The 14,170-nt window shown below is 42.1% G+C and overlaps 1 protein-coding gene across 2 annotated transcripts in view; it reads left to right on the top strand.

Moving 5' to 3' along the window:
* Window positions 1–14,170, top strand: part of PDE4B (phosphodiesterase 4B) — a gene marked incomplete at its 5' end in the record, with an annotated part of 484,828 nt that overhangs the window by 366,585 nt on the left and 104,073 nt on the right. For both annotated transcript variants that reach the window (XM_082674895.1, XM_082674896.1), the window contains one exon: window positions 9,760–9,809. In XM_082674895.1, the coding sequence (XP_082531021.1) occupies window positions 9,760–9,809 (50 nt within the window). The remainder of the gene's footprint in view (window positions 1–9,759; window positions 9,810–14,170) is intronic.

Genomic DNA, 14,170 nt, shown 5'->3' with positions numbered 1-14,170 from the left:
TCACTGTAGGACACCCTGTCTCTCCAGTCTCTGTGAAATTATTCATTGACCCTCCACTTTGCTTTTATCCAAATTTTTATTGCGTGGAGTTGTTAAAAGCGAGAGTGAACCCTGCTTTGAATGCTAACTTTTCCATTCACTGTTCTATCCCTTTTGCCGGAGCTTCCTGTGAGAGAGTCCAGCATAGCCCCGTGGAGTTTTCCCATCGTTGGTCTCTCCTCCTCTAAACTGTTCTCCAAACGGCCACCAGAGTCCTCTTTCTCGCTTGCTGTTTGGCCTTGTCACTCCCCAGCTTGAGGCACTTCAGTGGTTCACTCTGATCATTACGATAAAGTTTAAATGCGTGTGCTTGGCCCCAAAGCACCGCATGATCCAGCTCGAGGTACTTTGATTGATAGTTGATTGGGTTTATATCAGATGCAGTATACAGGAAAGCTAGAGGCTTGCCCAGCCTCGTTTGCAGTGGTGCTCCCTGTTTATTGTTAAATAATTCACTCAACAAGTATTTATTTAGTGTACCATTCATCCACACGTACATGTGTGTACTTAACAAATATGTATTGGGCACCACCTTGTACCAGGCACTGGTGATGTAATAGTGACCAAAACAGACAATTCTCTGCCGTTTCAGGGTTTACATTCTGATGGGAAGTGCCAGGGACTACAGAGGTGTACAATCAGACCAGGTCTCTGGCCACATTAAATCCCATTCTAACAGTTGTGGCCTGGTTGTTCCCTGCATGTTCTACTCCATCCTAATTATGGACTTACTGTTCTCGTTTCCTAGTGTCTCTCTCCACCTGCCAGTGATTGCCTCACTGAATCCTGCTTGTCTTTTATAACACTCATTTGTGTTATCTTCACCAGGATGCTTCCCCTGACCCTGCCAAGCCTGGTTGAGCGCCCCCCAGTGGCCCCAGAGCACTCTGCAAATCATGTATGGATCTCTGCCACGACCACTAGACTGTGTGTCCCCATAAGGACACTTGAAATTTACATTTACTTTTCCTTGACTTTCTAAGAATTAGCAGAATGCCTGACACATAGTGTGTGCTCCATAAGTATTCATCAAGCATATAAATCTCTGAATTACTCATTGTTAGAGAAAGACCACCAAATGTTTCAAAAATTATTTTTTCGGAAGTGATCCTTTCCATTTTTCCATCTTTTTTTCTTTACAGGATATGGCCTCTGGGGCCTTATTTATTGGCTTCATAACTCAATTCTACCAACGGAAAATTATGTGACTTGGGCAAGTTATTTCACCTCTCCAGAGCTCAGTTTCCCAATCTATAAGATAGGGTTGTTCTGAGGATGAAATGAGTTACTATTTGTAAAGCATTTATAACAGCATCTAGCTCATAGTAGTAGGTGCTCAATAAATGTGAGTTATTATGAGTGATAGTTACACTTCTCTTGCTGAATCCAGAAACAGTGTAATACTTTGGAGTTTTCACATCCCTTATCACAGTTATCATCACCGTAAATGATGTTTATGACCCACGTGTTGCCACCACACTATGAACAAGGAAGCAAAGCTCAGGGAGATTAAATGACTAGTGCAAAACAGCTCACTTCTGACGGGATGAGCAGAGCCAGTGTTGAAACATAGTATCCTGGTTCTTTTGCAGTGTTCTTTTGTAGGAAAACTCAGGTTTTTTCCTTCCTCTGTAGGGAAAAACCCAGTTCCTCCCTCCCGGGTTTGTCTTCCCAGTGAGTTTTCTTTACTAGTCACACAAAACACTTCACTTCTGACACATCTGGTCACCAAATACGTGGAGGTTTTCCCCTCACAACAGCAAGGAAATGTCCGACACCAGCTGGGTGTCCCACAGTTTAACTCAATCCTGATGCTATCTGACATAACATCAGATCCCACAGGTTAAGGGCTCAGTCCCACAAGATTGCCCACCACCTCCCTCCCCACTCCAGACACCAGTTGTAAGCTCAAGTTATCATCTTTGCTTGTGACCCACCAGCTATAAGATTCCAACGACACCCCCCTTAATTAATTTCATTCATTTGTTCGAGCAGCCCACAGAACCCAAGGAAACATGTACTCATGTTCACCAGTTCATTAAAGGATATGACAAAGGATACAGGTGAACAGCCAGATGAAGAGGGCAGAGTCTAAGAGGGTCCTGAGTGCAGGAGTTTCTTTCCCTTGGAGTTGGGGTGCATCACCCTCCTGGTGTGGATGTGTTTACCCGCCTAGAAGCTCTCTGAACCCTGTATTATTAGGATTTGCTGGGGGCTTCTTCACAGAGGCATGAGCAATTATTAACTCTGTTCCTAGCCCCTCTCCTAGGATGAGGGGTAGGGCTGAAAATTCTAAGCTTCTAATCATGGATTGTTGCTTCTGGGGACCAGCCCCCATCCAGGAGAAATCCAGGACCCCACTCAGAGTCACCTCATTAGAACAAAAGATGCTACTAGTGCACTTATTACTTAGGAAACTACAGGGGATTTTAGGAGTTCTGTGTCAGGAAGCAAGGGTAGAGAACAATATATGTCTGTTCTACTATCTCACATCTTTCCATTTACTATACCTATTCAGTCTTCTGGGTTATGGGACGAAATCTCTGAAGGCTTTGGAACAGAGTCATTCAGGAAGAACTCATGGAATAGCTGAAGGTCAGAGAGCCTGAGGCAGAGACATGAGCTAGGAGAGCGTTTCAGGAATTAAAATATGAAGAGTGAAACCCTGGACCAAGATGATGGAGGTAGGAATTGAGGAGGAAGAGATGAATAAGGATACATTCCCAAGGCTTCTTTAACATAGCCCGGCTCAAGGCCACTACACTGCACAGCTCCAGGGAGAAGGGGCGCCAGTGGTGATGTGTCAGGGCGTTTTCAGTTACTGGTTTGTTGGCATGGGCTCGGAGGTCCTTCCTCTGTTAAAGCATTGGGGACTTAAGCCTAACCCTGCTTATTATAGGCTATCAGTTGAAGCTACCTTCCCGAGATCAGATTTTTCCATAGCCTTGGGGGTTTTGAACCACATAAACCTCCATCGTTACCATATACAGAGTGCCCTAAGACCATAGTTGCCATATAGAGAGCTCACCCAGAGCCAATTCTCACACTCTGACTGAGGACCACCCTCCAAATCATGGCTGTTTGTGTCACCTCTGGTCCAAACCACACTCAGCAAACAGAATAGACCAGCAGTAGAATAGTTGCATCTAACAATCATTCCCAAATCCATACCCATATTTGTACAGAGTTGATCCTCCTACTGAGTTCAAGTACTTCCTTAAAACCAACATGTCCACCACCAGAGCTTCACCAAAGGGAGTTGAGCTTGCCTTGGTCTAGTTCGGGCTGAGAAGTGAATGATGGAGCCGCCTGGCAGGGGCAGGTTGGAAAACTGAGGGTCCATTTAATGCACTTTATTCTATCCCTAGATAGTCAATACCCTCAAACAAATAAAAACAACTGAAGACAAGAATATCTGTCAGGAATGGATCCACCATGCTAAGAGCATTCCCCCTCCCACCCCAACCCAGATATTCACTTATCTCGACAACTGAAACTATAAGGTTCATGGAACTCAGACGTTGTTCTCTGGGATATTTGACTTGGGTTCCAAAGTTCTACTCCTTGCCTTGAATGTAACATTTAAGCAATAATTATGTCCTTGGAATGGTTTTCATGAGACATTTGGATAATGTGTTGTTTTTATATGAAAAGGAACTCCCACATAGAACTATAATTCTCATAAGGCAAGATTTCCTTTATCTTTTGGCTCTTTGCTCAGCAAAAGCAGTTCATTGTCTGTCTGAGCTTTACCACCCAAAGGGTGAAAATCTCAGAGTTCCTATTGAGGTGATTTCCTTGCACTTCCTTGAAATGTTCTATTGAGGGATGCTTGATTGGGCTTGTATTTCTTGGCTTCAGATTAAAACCTATATATCCTTTGTCCCAGGAATTTTGAAACTGTAGCTTTCATTTAGAGTTGTTAATTCAGATAAGCATTCCCTAAAGCATTTACTGACTTTAAACAGATTGATGGAGAAATCACATGTAAATAAGAGTACCTACATTCATCAGACTGATAACCAGGGAATCGAGCTGGGAGCAAAGAGCTGTCCCCATCATCCAACTCTGTCACTAACATCACACACATCACCGGTGGCTACCGGGAGATCACGTAACATCACTGTATTCACATTCTTCTGAGGTATAATTAAATGAACATGTATGAAATCTTTGAGAAAGAATTAATAACCACTCGATTTTTTTTTCAGTCTTTCATTGCCTTGTGTTCTTTGGCATGGGATTTAAATTAGCTGAGAATAATAAAAATCTTGAGCATTCAGAGCTGGACAGAACCTAGCCAAATTTCCTCAGAGTGAGGGAGGAAATATATGTAAAACCTCTCACACAGGAGCTGGCACTCTGTAAATTAGCAGAAAATGTTAGTTGCTGCCTGTTCTCCCCAGGTGAGGAAGAAACTGAGAAGTTCAGTGAGTTGCCCAGGGCTATAGGGTTAGAAGGTGCCAGAACCAGGATTAGAATTCCTGTCTTCTTATTCATAGTCCAGCTCTTTTTCCACTGTGTTATTCAGGGCTGGAAAGTATTAACTGCTGTGGCCATATTATCCTCCCTATTAATATCACCATCTTTACAACCCAGGCGTAGAACTTATGATTCTTCTGTAAGTTAGGGACCTTTGGACTCGTAATGGGCAACCAGTGCCATTTTCTTCCGGCACTCATCCCAGTTTTCTAATTGGTGCTCTCATGCCCCACAAGCAATAATGCAGCCTCCGGATGTCATTCATTCATTTCAAATGTATCGAGCTTCTTCTTTGCACCAGCTCTTGAGAAAAAGTGATGAACCTTTATAAACGTACTCCTTGCCTTTCCAAAACTTACACACACAGATGCTCACCCGAATTAACAACTCTAAATAAAAGTTATATTTTCAAAATAACTCCTGGGACAGAGGAGTTTATGTAAATTGTGTAATTTTTTAGAAGCCATTGGGAGGATCAGGTGCTATGTGTCGCTGTGCCGTTAAGAAAGCAGAGATTTCCAATATTGAGGGTCTCTTGGTTCTATACCTCTTTTCACAGAAGTCTTGTTTGGAACTCAGGAAGATAGTTAAAATAAAAGTATTTAAAAAATATATTATCAGTCTAATCAACAGCTATTGACTACCTATATCGTACCAAATACTTTGCCAATTACAAGGTTACAAAGATGAATGAGATTCAATCTTTGTTTAAATTTCTCACAGCCTAGTTGAGACAGACAAGAGAACGGGAATTGTAATGCAGTAAGAGCAGCGCTAGGGTGGGGCATAGGAAAGTATAGGTAGCCCAGTGACTAGTCACAGGAGGGAAGGATCCTCTGAGGTGAGGCCGAGTGCGATCCTAGAACATGTGAAGGAGTTTGCCGCTTAAAGAGGAGAAAAGTGGTCAGATGAGCAAAATATGTGCAAGGGGTCCAGCAACACAAACATATTCTGAGTTTGAGGAACAGTGAGGAGTATGTAAAACCAAGACTATAGAGGAAAAGGAAACCAGATAAAACATTCATATGGTATTTGGCTTCTCAGATCATTTTCATATCAATGGTTCATTCAATCGACAGTTTACCAATATGTATGGAGTTCCTACTTCATGCGAGGCAAGTTGGGAGGTCCTGCAGAGGGCACATGAAAGGGGTCAGAACTGGAGCCCACCATCAATGGGTCATTGATGAGGGGAGGGGATAGTCCATGGCCATATGAGTTGTAACATGAGGGAATAACCCTGAAGGTACAGATGAAGCACGCTGCGCGATTAGAGGAGGAATCATTTTTTAGCTTCCTTTTCGGGAAGGAAGAAATTTTCCTCTTTCCTTCTAGGTTCTTCTGGCTGGTCTAAGAATTAAGTGGACATGAGACAGATTAGTAGGAGAAAGACAAACAGAAGTTTAATAGCATGTATACATGGGAGAGGCCCAGGAAAACTAAGTAACTGGACAAAGTGGCTGAAACCCTCACCTTATACACCATTTTCAGCTAAAGACCAAAGAGGATATTGTGGGGTAGGGGTTTGGGACTTGAAAAGGAAGGAAGGCAATTGACGTGGAAGTGGAAAAGCAAATGTTTGGTAAATAAATGTTTGCTGGACCATGTGGAGACAGACAATGGCACACAGAATGGAATTTTAACAAACAGACTTTGCTGGGTTCCTCCCTGTCTACCATACCTAGTTCATACTATACTTATCTGTGGTCAGAGCTCCCTTCCTCTATTTACATTCTTTTAGGCTATTAAAGGTCAAAGTTTCTTCCTCGGTCTTTCGGGCCTTTTCAGCTTGAAATAATCCGTATGCCAAGAGCATTTTGGGTAGCAAGTTCTCCTCCCTACAACAACATTCTTTGGAGAAGATGGCATTTGACCTTTGAAGGTATGATTCTGATAATGGGGTTTTTTTTCCCCACACATCCAAGCAATTCTCTGACACCACCTGGGTGTCCTATAATTCAATTCAGTTCTGACATTAATAACTTGGAGATAGCGTCAGATCCCGCCGGTTAAGTGCTCAATCCTACAAGACTGCCCCTCCCCCGCACACCCCTCTCCCACTACACACACTGGGGACACCAGTGGGAAGCCCAGGCTCTTGCCGGGGCTTCTGACCCACTGGCTAGAGGTTGGAGCTTCCCACAAGCCCTTCCTTGGGTTCAATGAACTTGCTAGAGGGGCTCACAGAACCCAGAGAAACATTTTACTTGCTAGATCACTGGTTCACTATAAAAGGATATGACTCAGGAACAACCAGATGGAAGAGATGCAGAGAACAAAGAGGGTGCCGGGGGAGGGAGCGCAGAGCTTTCCCGCTCTCCAAGTGCATCCCTCTCTCTGAATCTCCACGTGTTCACCAACCCAGTCTTTTTGAGTTTTTACGAAGGCTTCGTTACAAAGGCATGATTGATGAAATCATTGGCCATTGGTGACTGAATGCCATCTCCAGGCTCTCTCCCCTCCCCGGAGGTTCAGGGTGGGCCTAAGGCTCAAACTCTCTAGTCACAAGGTTGCGACCCCTGGCAACCCCCTCCTTAGGTTACGTAGTTGCTGGTCCAAAAGTCACCTCATTAACATAGCAAAAGACACCTTGACTGCTTTCCTCACTTAGGAAGCTCCATGGATTTTAGGAGCTCTGTGCCAAAAATGGAGCCAAAGGCCAAATATATATGGATATTTCTTACCATAACTGGCAACGTTATAGAATGGAGGTGATACTGAAATGTGCAGATTTGTGAGAGGAAAGCTTCCTTCACAGAAGCACGGCCTGAGCGGCGTCCGGAAAGGAAGAGCACATGTTCAAGAAGAAGGAAGTGATCAAGTGTGGCCTTGGCAAAGTATGACTTAGTTCTTTCTCTCATTCCTTCCTTCATTCTTCCACGCAATAAGTATTTACTGAGTGGTTGACATACACAAGCATATGTTGAGGCCAGAGAGCAGACTTTGAATGCCAGGCTGAGGCGTTTGGAATTTAATCTCTTAATGATTTCTGAAAAACAGCCCTCAGCATTCGTGCAGGTGTTATCAGCAGATGGGATAGTACAAAGAAAGTGCACTTTGATGCAGAAAGACTGAGCTTTGAATGCTGACCTTGCTCTTAGGAGCCATGTGTGTTTCAGCATATTTCTTAACTTCTCTGAGCTTCAGTTTCCTTATCCTTAAAGTGAGATGATGATACTCTCAATGGAAGCTAAGAAGTACCAGCACAGTGCCTAGCAGCACAGTGCCTAGCAGCACAGTGCCTAGCAGCACAGTGCCTAGCAGAGAAAAGCACGCACTGGATGGCAACTTCCCTTTGCTTGTCACCGCAGGAGAGCAGAATGTGTGATCCCAAGTATGCCACTTTGGCACGTGGATTATTTCGAGCTGAAGGCAATCAAGACCCAGCAGATTCAAGATAAACTTTTACCTCTCCTTCAACTACCTCAAAGAATTGTAGTTGGGGGCCTGGCTGAAAGAGCGACAGAGCTAATATCAGAGATAACTTTTATCTGAATGACCCAGCTGTATGGCAGAGCAGACGTCTAATTACAAATCATCTGCGCTTCTCATTGTCTGGTGAACGACCCTCCGAAACTTTGAAGCCCTAGGCTCCTGTTCCATTCCTTAGCTCAGGATGACAGATAAGTCCCAACTTACCTGTCATGACTTGCCCTTGGGTCTTATATTCTTATGGGGCTCCCTTAAGTATGTAGTTAAATTTGTCACCTGTTCATCTGTCTTATGTCAATTTAATTAACAGGCCAGCCAAAAGAACTTAGAAGGGTAGAGAAAATTTCCTCCCCTACATCATACATAAAAATTTCATGCCACAGAGAGTTTAAAAGTACCTTGCCTAGAATCACCCAGCTAGTAAATGAGCAATAAATATGAACTCTGTCCATCAGACCCTGCAACAATAAGATATGTTTACCTTGAAGCTATATTACACCTAAGGGACCAAAAATGGATTTGGAATACTTTAAATCTAGGAAAGTAATTTTGTGGCCACACCAGTAGGGAAACCCTTCCTTTTCAACCCCTTTGCAGGCCATTTAGAACTTGGCTTCCTTCCCAACCTTGCCTGTGCATCAGAATTCACAGAGCAATAGTAAAGTTACAGATTCTCATGCCTTGTCCCAGATACCCTGAAATAGACCCTCCAGGGATGGAGAAGGGAATCATATTCTCAATAGCTCCCCAAGTGATCAAATGGCGTCCATGTTTGAGACCCATTGGCCTGGAGTGTCACTCTCTTGCTCACTGCTAATATCCTGCTTGCTCTTTAGTGGGGCAGACAGCCCTCTATACCAATGGCTCTGCAATATGGCCCCCAGGTCCACGTGGCATTAGTTAGAAATGCAAACTCTCAAGCCCACCCCAGGCAGACTGAATCAGAAACCCTGGAAGTAAGGTTTAGCAGTGTGTCTTAATAAACCCTGCAGGTGATTCTCTGCACCCTAAATTTTGAGGACCACTGCTCTATCCTGTTTCTGGGAGGCTCTCTAGCAATGCACCCTGAATCCTGGAGAGTCTGGCAAAGCATGAGAAGGATGGCAAGAGCAGCAAAGAAAATCAGGGTTTTGGGGGGAGGGGGTAAAAAAGATAAAGAAGGAAGAAAGAAAAACAAGAAAGAAAAGGAGAAGGAACCCTAATATTTGTGGAGCATGAGTTTGTTTGCTTGTTTCATTTGACTTGCTTTGTGATGTAGAGTAATGCTCAGTTTGACCATGAAAAGCCTTCTCCGTAAGTTAGGCCACCTAGATTGCTGTTCCTAATGGCTGTGTGACCTTTGGCGAGTGATTCCATCTCTCTGGGTCTCAGATTTCTGAGGTGGAAAAATGGGAGGCCTGGACTGATGAATCTCCAAGGGCTCCTCTGGCTGTAACTTTCTACAGCACCACCCAAAGGAGCTGGGATTCATGCTCGTATTTGGTGTCATTTCTGAGCAAGGGTATCATCTTTGGAGGGCCTCCTGGGGCAGGGAAACCTAAAGCAGAAGGACTGGTTAGGGACCTGGAGTAAATGACTTCCTTCCTGGAGTGCTGCAGCATCCGGGAGGCTATGCATAGGGAAATTCCAGGCCATCTGGATGTGAGAATTGCAGTCACCCACGAGTTACAGGAGCCCGCCTTCCAGAGATAGCATTATGTCACTAGGTAGCTCATTCTGACCTGGAAAACTTCTCAGTGATCATGGGGGTGGAGGGAGGGGTATTCATACAGAAACTCAGACCTTCCTTTCTCTCCCTCTCCACAGGAGGTCTCCAGCTGCCAGTCAGCCATCTGTCTCCAGAGTCAACCTGCCAGGTAAGCCGTGTCATGAGGCTTATCTCCATGTTTCCAAACAACAAATGTGTCTCTTTTCCAGAACCTTTTGTAGAATAATAGCATCTGTTTGCACATCCCGGCCCTCCAAATAGGTAGGCCTCTTGGTGACTTTTTCCAAAGGCAGGCTGGACCTTTACTTCACTCCATGTGAAACCAAATGAAAAGCAGTATGAAATAATTTTCCCATCCTGTGCATGCCTCGGCTTTCAGAATGTGATGGATGTGTGGTCATGCTGCTTCCCAGAACAAGAGCAGGAGTGCAACTATGACCTCAGCTTGCCGGCCCCAGTGAACTCCAGGAGAGCTAACCTCAGACGTCCCAGGTGCTCCCACATTGGCCTGAGGGCCCCATGGTGAATGTTAGTGGTTTTCCTCTTAGTGTCAACTATACATCCCAATTGAATCTACATCCTTTCCAGGTGTGAAACCAAAGGCTCTTTCCAGGTCACAAATCATTTCTTTTGGAGGTCATCCAACTTTGTTCCTCAAAGGTGTTTTTTGTAAGAGAAACCTAACCTCTCATTTTTTTTAGTACTGTGCATACGCTTTTCATGTGGAGTTGAGAGCTGTGGAGAGGAAGGGCCACCTTGAAGGAACATCTTGGAGACGTGTTGGACATAAAATTCTTCTTGCCATAAGATGCAACCAGTTAGATGGCATTTTTGAAAGTGCAAAATGCAGTTTTTCCTCTTTAATCTGTCCCACTAGTATGGCAGTGGATTTGAGTAGAGCCACAGGACAAACAGTAAGATGAGCTCATGCTGAGATCATCTAACACCTAATGTTGCCTCATAGGTTTCTGTTTCCCTTTGCTTTATTCTTATGATCTTCCATGCTCGGATGTTGTGTTTTCTTGCTGATATGATGGCCATACATATAACAGAAATAATACAAAAGTCCAACTTTTAAAAGAAGAGAACAAAGGCAGTATGTTCCATTGGCTCACTGGCGTTTGAAGTATTAATGGTACATGCTTTAAAACATATGTTTGTGAGAAAATATTGAGAACAAGAATAAAAGTAAAAGGAAGATATTAAGCAAAGTCAAGTTTACCTCTAGAGCCCCATGATATGAAATAGAAGAAAATGGTACTCTATCCATGGACTTTAAAAATGTGGTGTGCTGATGTACTATGTCCTTTAGAAGTTTTATAAAATGAAATGAGATAACTAGAGTGTTTGAACATGTAACTGGTGTTACATGCTAGAGATCAAAGGGGGTGGTTTCGAAACTCCTGTCATTTCATCATCTTGGCCCACTTGTGAGACACCATCACTACCATTTCTATTAGCCAAATTTACTAAGATGGTTTTGACAACAAATCGAATATTTAAGCTATGTTTTCTTTTTCATGTAATAAATACTGACAAACAGCAGGAGAATATGTGATATTTATGGTTCTATAAATTAGCTCATTAGCCAAAGATGCCGTTGGAAAGATCATGTTGTGATTATTGGCACAGTAACTACAGCTTGGCAAGTACAGAGTCTTTTGCTAAATTCTTTTAAAACAATGGAGCAAAGAAATGACAATACCACTTAGGCAATTTGTTTTTGTCTGTCTTTGTGGCAAACTACAAAAATTCTGACTTTTCATTGAGCAGAGAATGTAGCGATACCAATTATTACATAATTATAGGTTTCAAAACCTTCTTAATGCTTAACCACAGTCAAAAAAGGAAGGAGGACACACACATCCTGTGTTTTGTTTTTATTATCAGCTTAAATAAGTCAGGCAGATTTTTCCTGTTATTTTAATATTTATCAGCATATGACAAAGAGGTGTGTTTAAATAGAAACTTTAAAGGGGAATGAAAAATAAGTGGCTCACAGCACACACAAAAAATGAAAGCTGCAGTGCTGCTTTAAAAAATGATATAGCGTGATAATGAGATCAGGTTTTCATTTATTAGCACTGATGCTGAACTCATGTATTTCAATTGAAATCTAAGATAAAAGATACAAGAAACCACAATAATTTAAACAGATTTAACAACAACCCAGTTTGTTGGGAAAGCCTGGCTGACTTAGGTTACTATATTCTTGTATAAAAATCAAGTTTAAGAGAGAGATAGAGAAAAGCCAGAGGAAAGATTTTTTTTCTTTTTAAAATGCATCTAAATGAAGGAAATGCAATTCATTTTAAAAGTTAGTTGTCAAAAACCATGGTTAAATTGGTACATTTGCTCTTACAAATTGATCATTAACTGAAAAAATTCGTAGGGGAAGTCAAAGCAAATCTCTCAGTCTGCAGTACCTTTCTCCTCACGGTTTAACCAAGCTTATTGTTTTTAGCTCTCATGCTACAATACAGATTTCCCTCTTCTGCAAAGGCATCCAGATTTTTTTAAAAAAATGAATGTAACTACTCCCTTTTTTGTGCTATGGAGAGAATTCCATTCTAGGATATACTCCAATTTGTGCTTTATATGTTTCCTCCATTGGAGCTCCTTGAAGCCTGGGACTGTCTATACCTTATTCCTCTCTTTATCATTTAAGATACTTTTGCACAGTTATTTTCACATAGTAGGAAGATAGGTAAATGTTGAATTGAGCAGGAGAACTGCATAAAGTTTAAGGACTCTATCTTAAGGAAAATGCTCATAAATTAAATTTTAATAATGAGTCAATATTTTACCTCCATGGCTGTGAAAAGCCATGCATGTTTTTCCTGTTAAAAATCAGTTATTGCATTGAAATTGAAAGAAGTTCGAGACACATTCTATACCTGCACTATCTAAATCTCTATATTAGTATGGTCACATAGATTTTGAACAAAAAAAGTTAAATCAAAAAAGTTAGCATGTTATACTTTAAATAGGAAAGCCAGAGTAAAGTAATAGAGGATTTAAAACCCAGAAAATATAGCAATGTGGAAGTCATATGCTCCCACATTAAGGAGGAAATGTAGTAAATCCTCCTGGGGGTGTTGAAAATGTCAATGCTGTGGAGTTTAATGAGCATCTCGATTTTTATCACATTTTGCCTTTTCCCAAGCATGAATTCCAGGCCTTCTCTACATGATATGTAAGGATTGGAACAGAAGGGAAAAAAAAAAGAATTGAAAAAAGAACACTCCAAACAAGGCAGGAACTTGATAATGTATCGAGGAACTTGGGTTCTGTCATCTATACACATTCAAACTGGAAAATTGAAGTAATTCTCAGGATTTCAGGCCCCCAAATTATTTTCAACAGAAAAAAAAAGATAATTGAGGAAAATCACTGGGTGTGTGTGTGTGTGTGTGTACATGATTGAGTGTGTGCATATGTATGTTGTATGTGTAGTGTGTGTGTGTGTGTGTGTGTGTGTGTGTGTGTGTGTGTAGGGTAATTGTCCCACTTTTCCCACCCAAACCATCCCTTGCTTTTGCATGCATTTCAGTAGTGATCATGGGTATGTCATGAAAGTAAGAATTTACTGAAAAGATAAATTATCAAGTGTTCACTGCCTTTACGAAATGATCGTTTGCTTTGCAAAGGATTAGAGAAGTATTCCTTTTAATGACCAGCACTTCTGATTACTATAAATGTGACTTGATTTTTAATAATATGTATCATATATGGAACATTTTAGCAGCCAAATCAATGTGTAAGGTGGAATATTCTACACTAATTTTCTTCTTCCAAAGCAAGAACATCACCCATGTAACAGAGAAGATGTTTTGAAGAACAACCCCCAAGGCCATGGGTCATCGGAAATGACAGCAAACCATGTCACAAAGATGACTAGAGCATTGCCTTGAGGACTTCAGGCTAGACTGCTGCAGACCCGAAGTGTCTCCCAGCCTGGGTATGCACAGCCTCAGCTCATGATGGTTTTCAACACCAGTCAATTAGCTGTATTTCAGGAAAACCCTGTGTATGGAGAAATAGGATGAGACAATACAGGGCTTTCCAGTAAGTCTGAAATAGCTGGGCCTAAGTGAGAAACAGACTTAATTAATATTTTTTAGTGCTCATGGGAATCCATTTCTTCTAATATGTGTCCTCTAGGTCATTCTGGGGAGGAAATGGCTTTTTACCGGTTGATAAAACAGAAGAAACTTTCTCCTAAGAAGCCTGTTTCTCAGTATGAGTTCCTCCCATGTCTTTGCTTGATTATGAATATTCCCCTGGAGGTTCATATGTGTGTGTCAGACGCAGGGTCTATTTGAGGAGTAGACAAGAGGCTCAGTGAGTTACCTTGGATCTTAAGAAATTCGGAAAGTCATGACCTTGATTCAGTTTTCATTCTTTGCCAGAGCAGCCAGAGCCTAGGCTGAGAGATGGGCTGTGTGTGCACCAGTAAAGGGCTCTCTGAGAATGACAGCAATGGCCTGAGAGCTGATCTGAGTCAGA

This window comes from Grampus griseus (genome assembly GCF_964374135.1).
Source record: "Grampus griseus genome assembly, chromosome: 1".
Lineage (NCBI taxonomy): Eukaryota > Metazoa > Chordata > Mammalia > Artiodactyla > Delphinidae > Grampus > Grampus griseus.
Note: the sequence above shows the minus strand (reverse complement) of the source record. Positions and strands in the feature narration are given on the sequence as shown.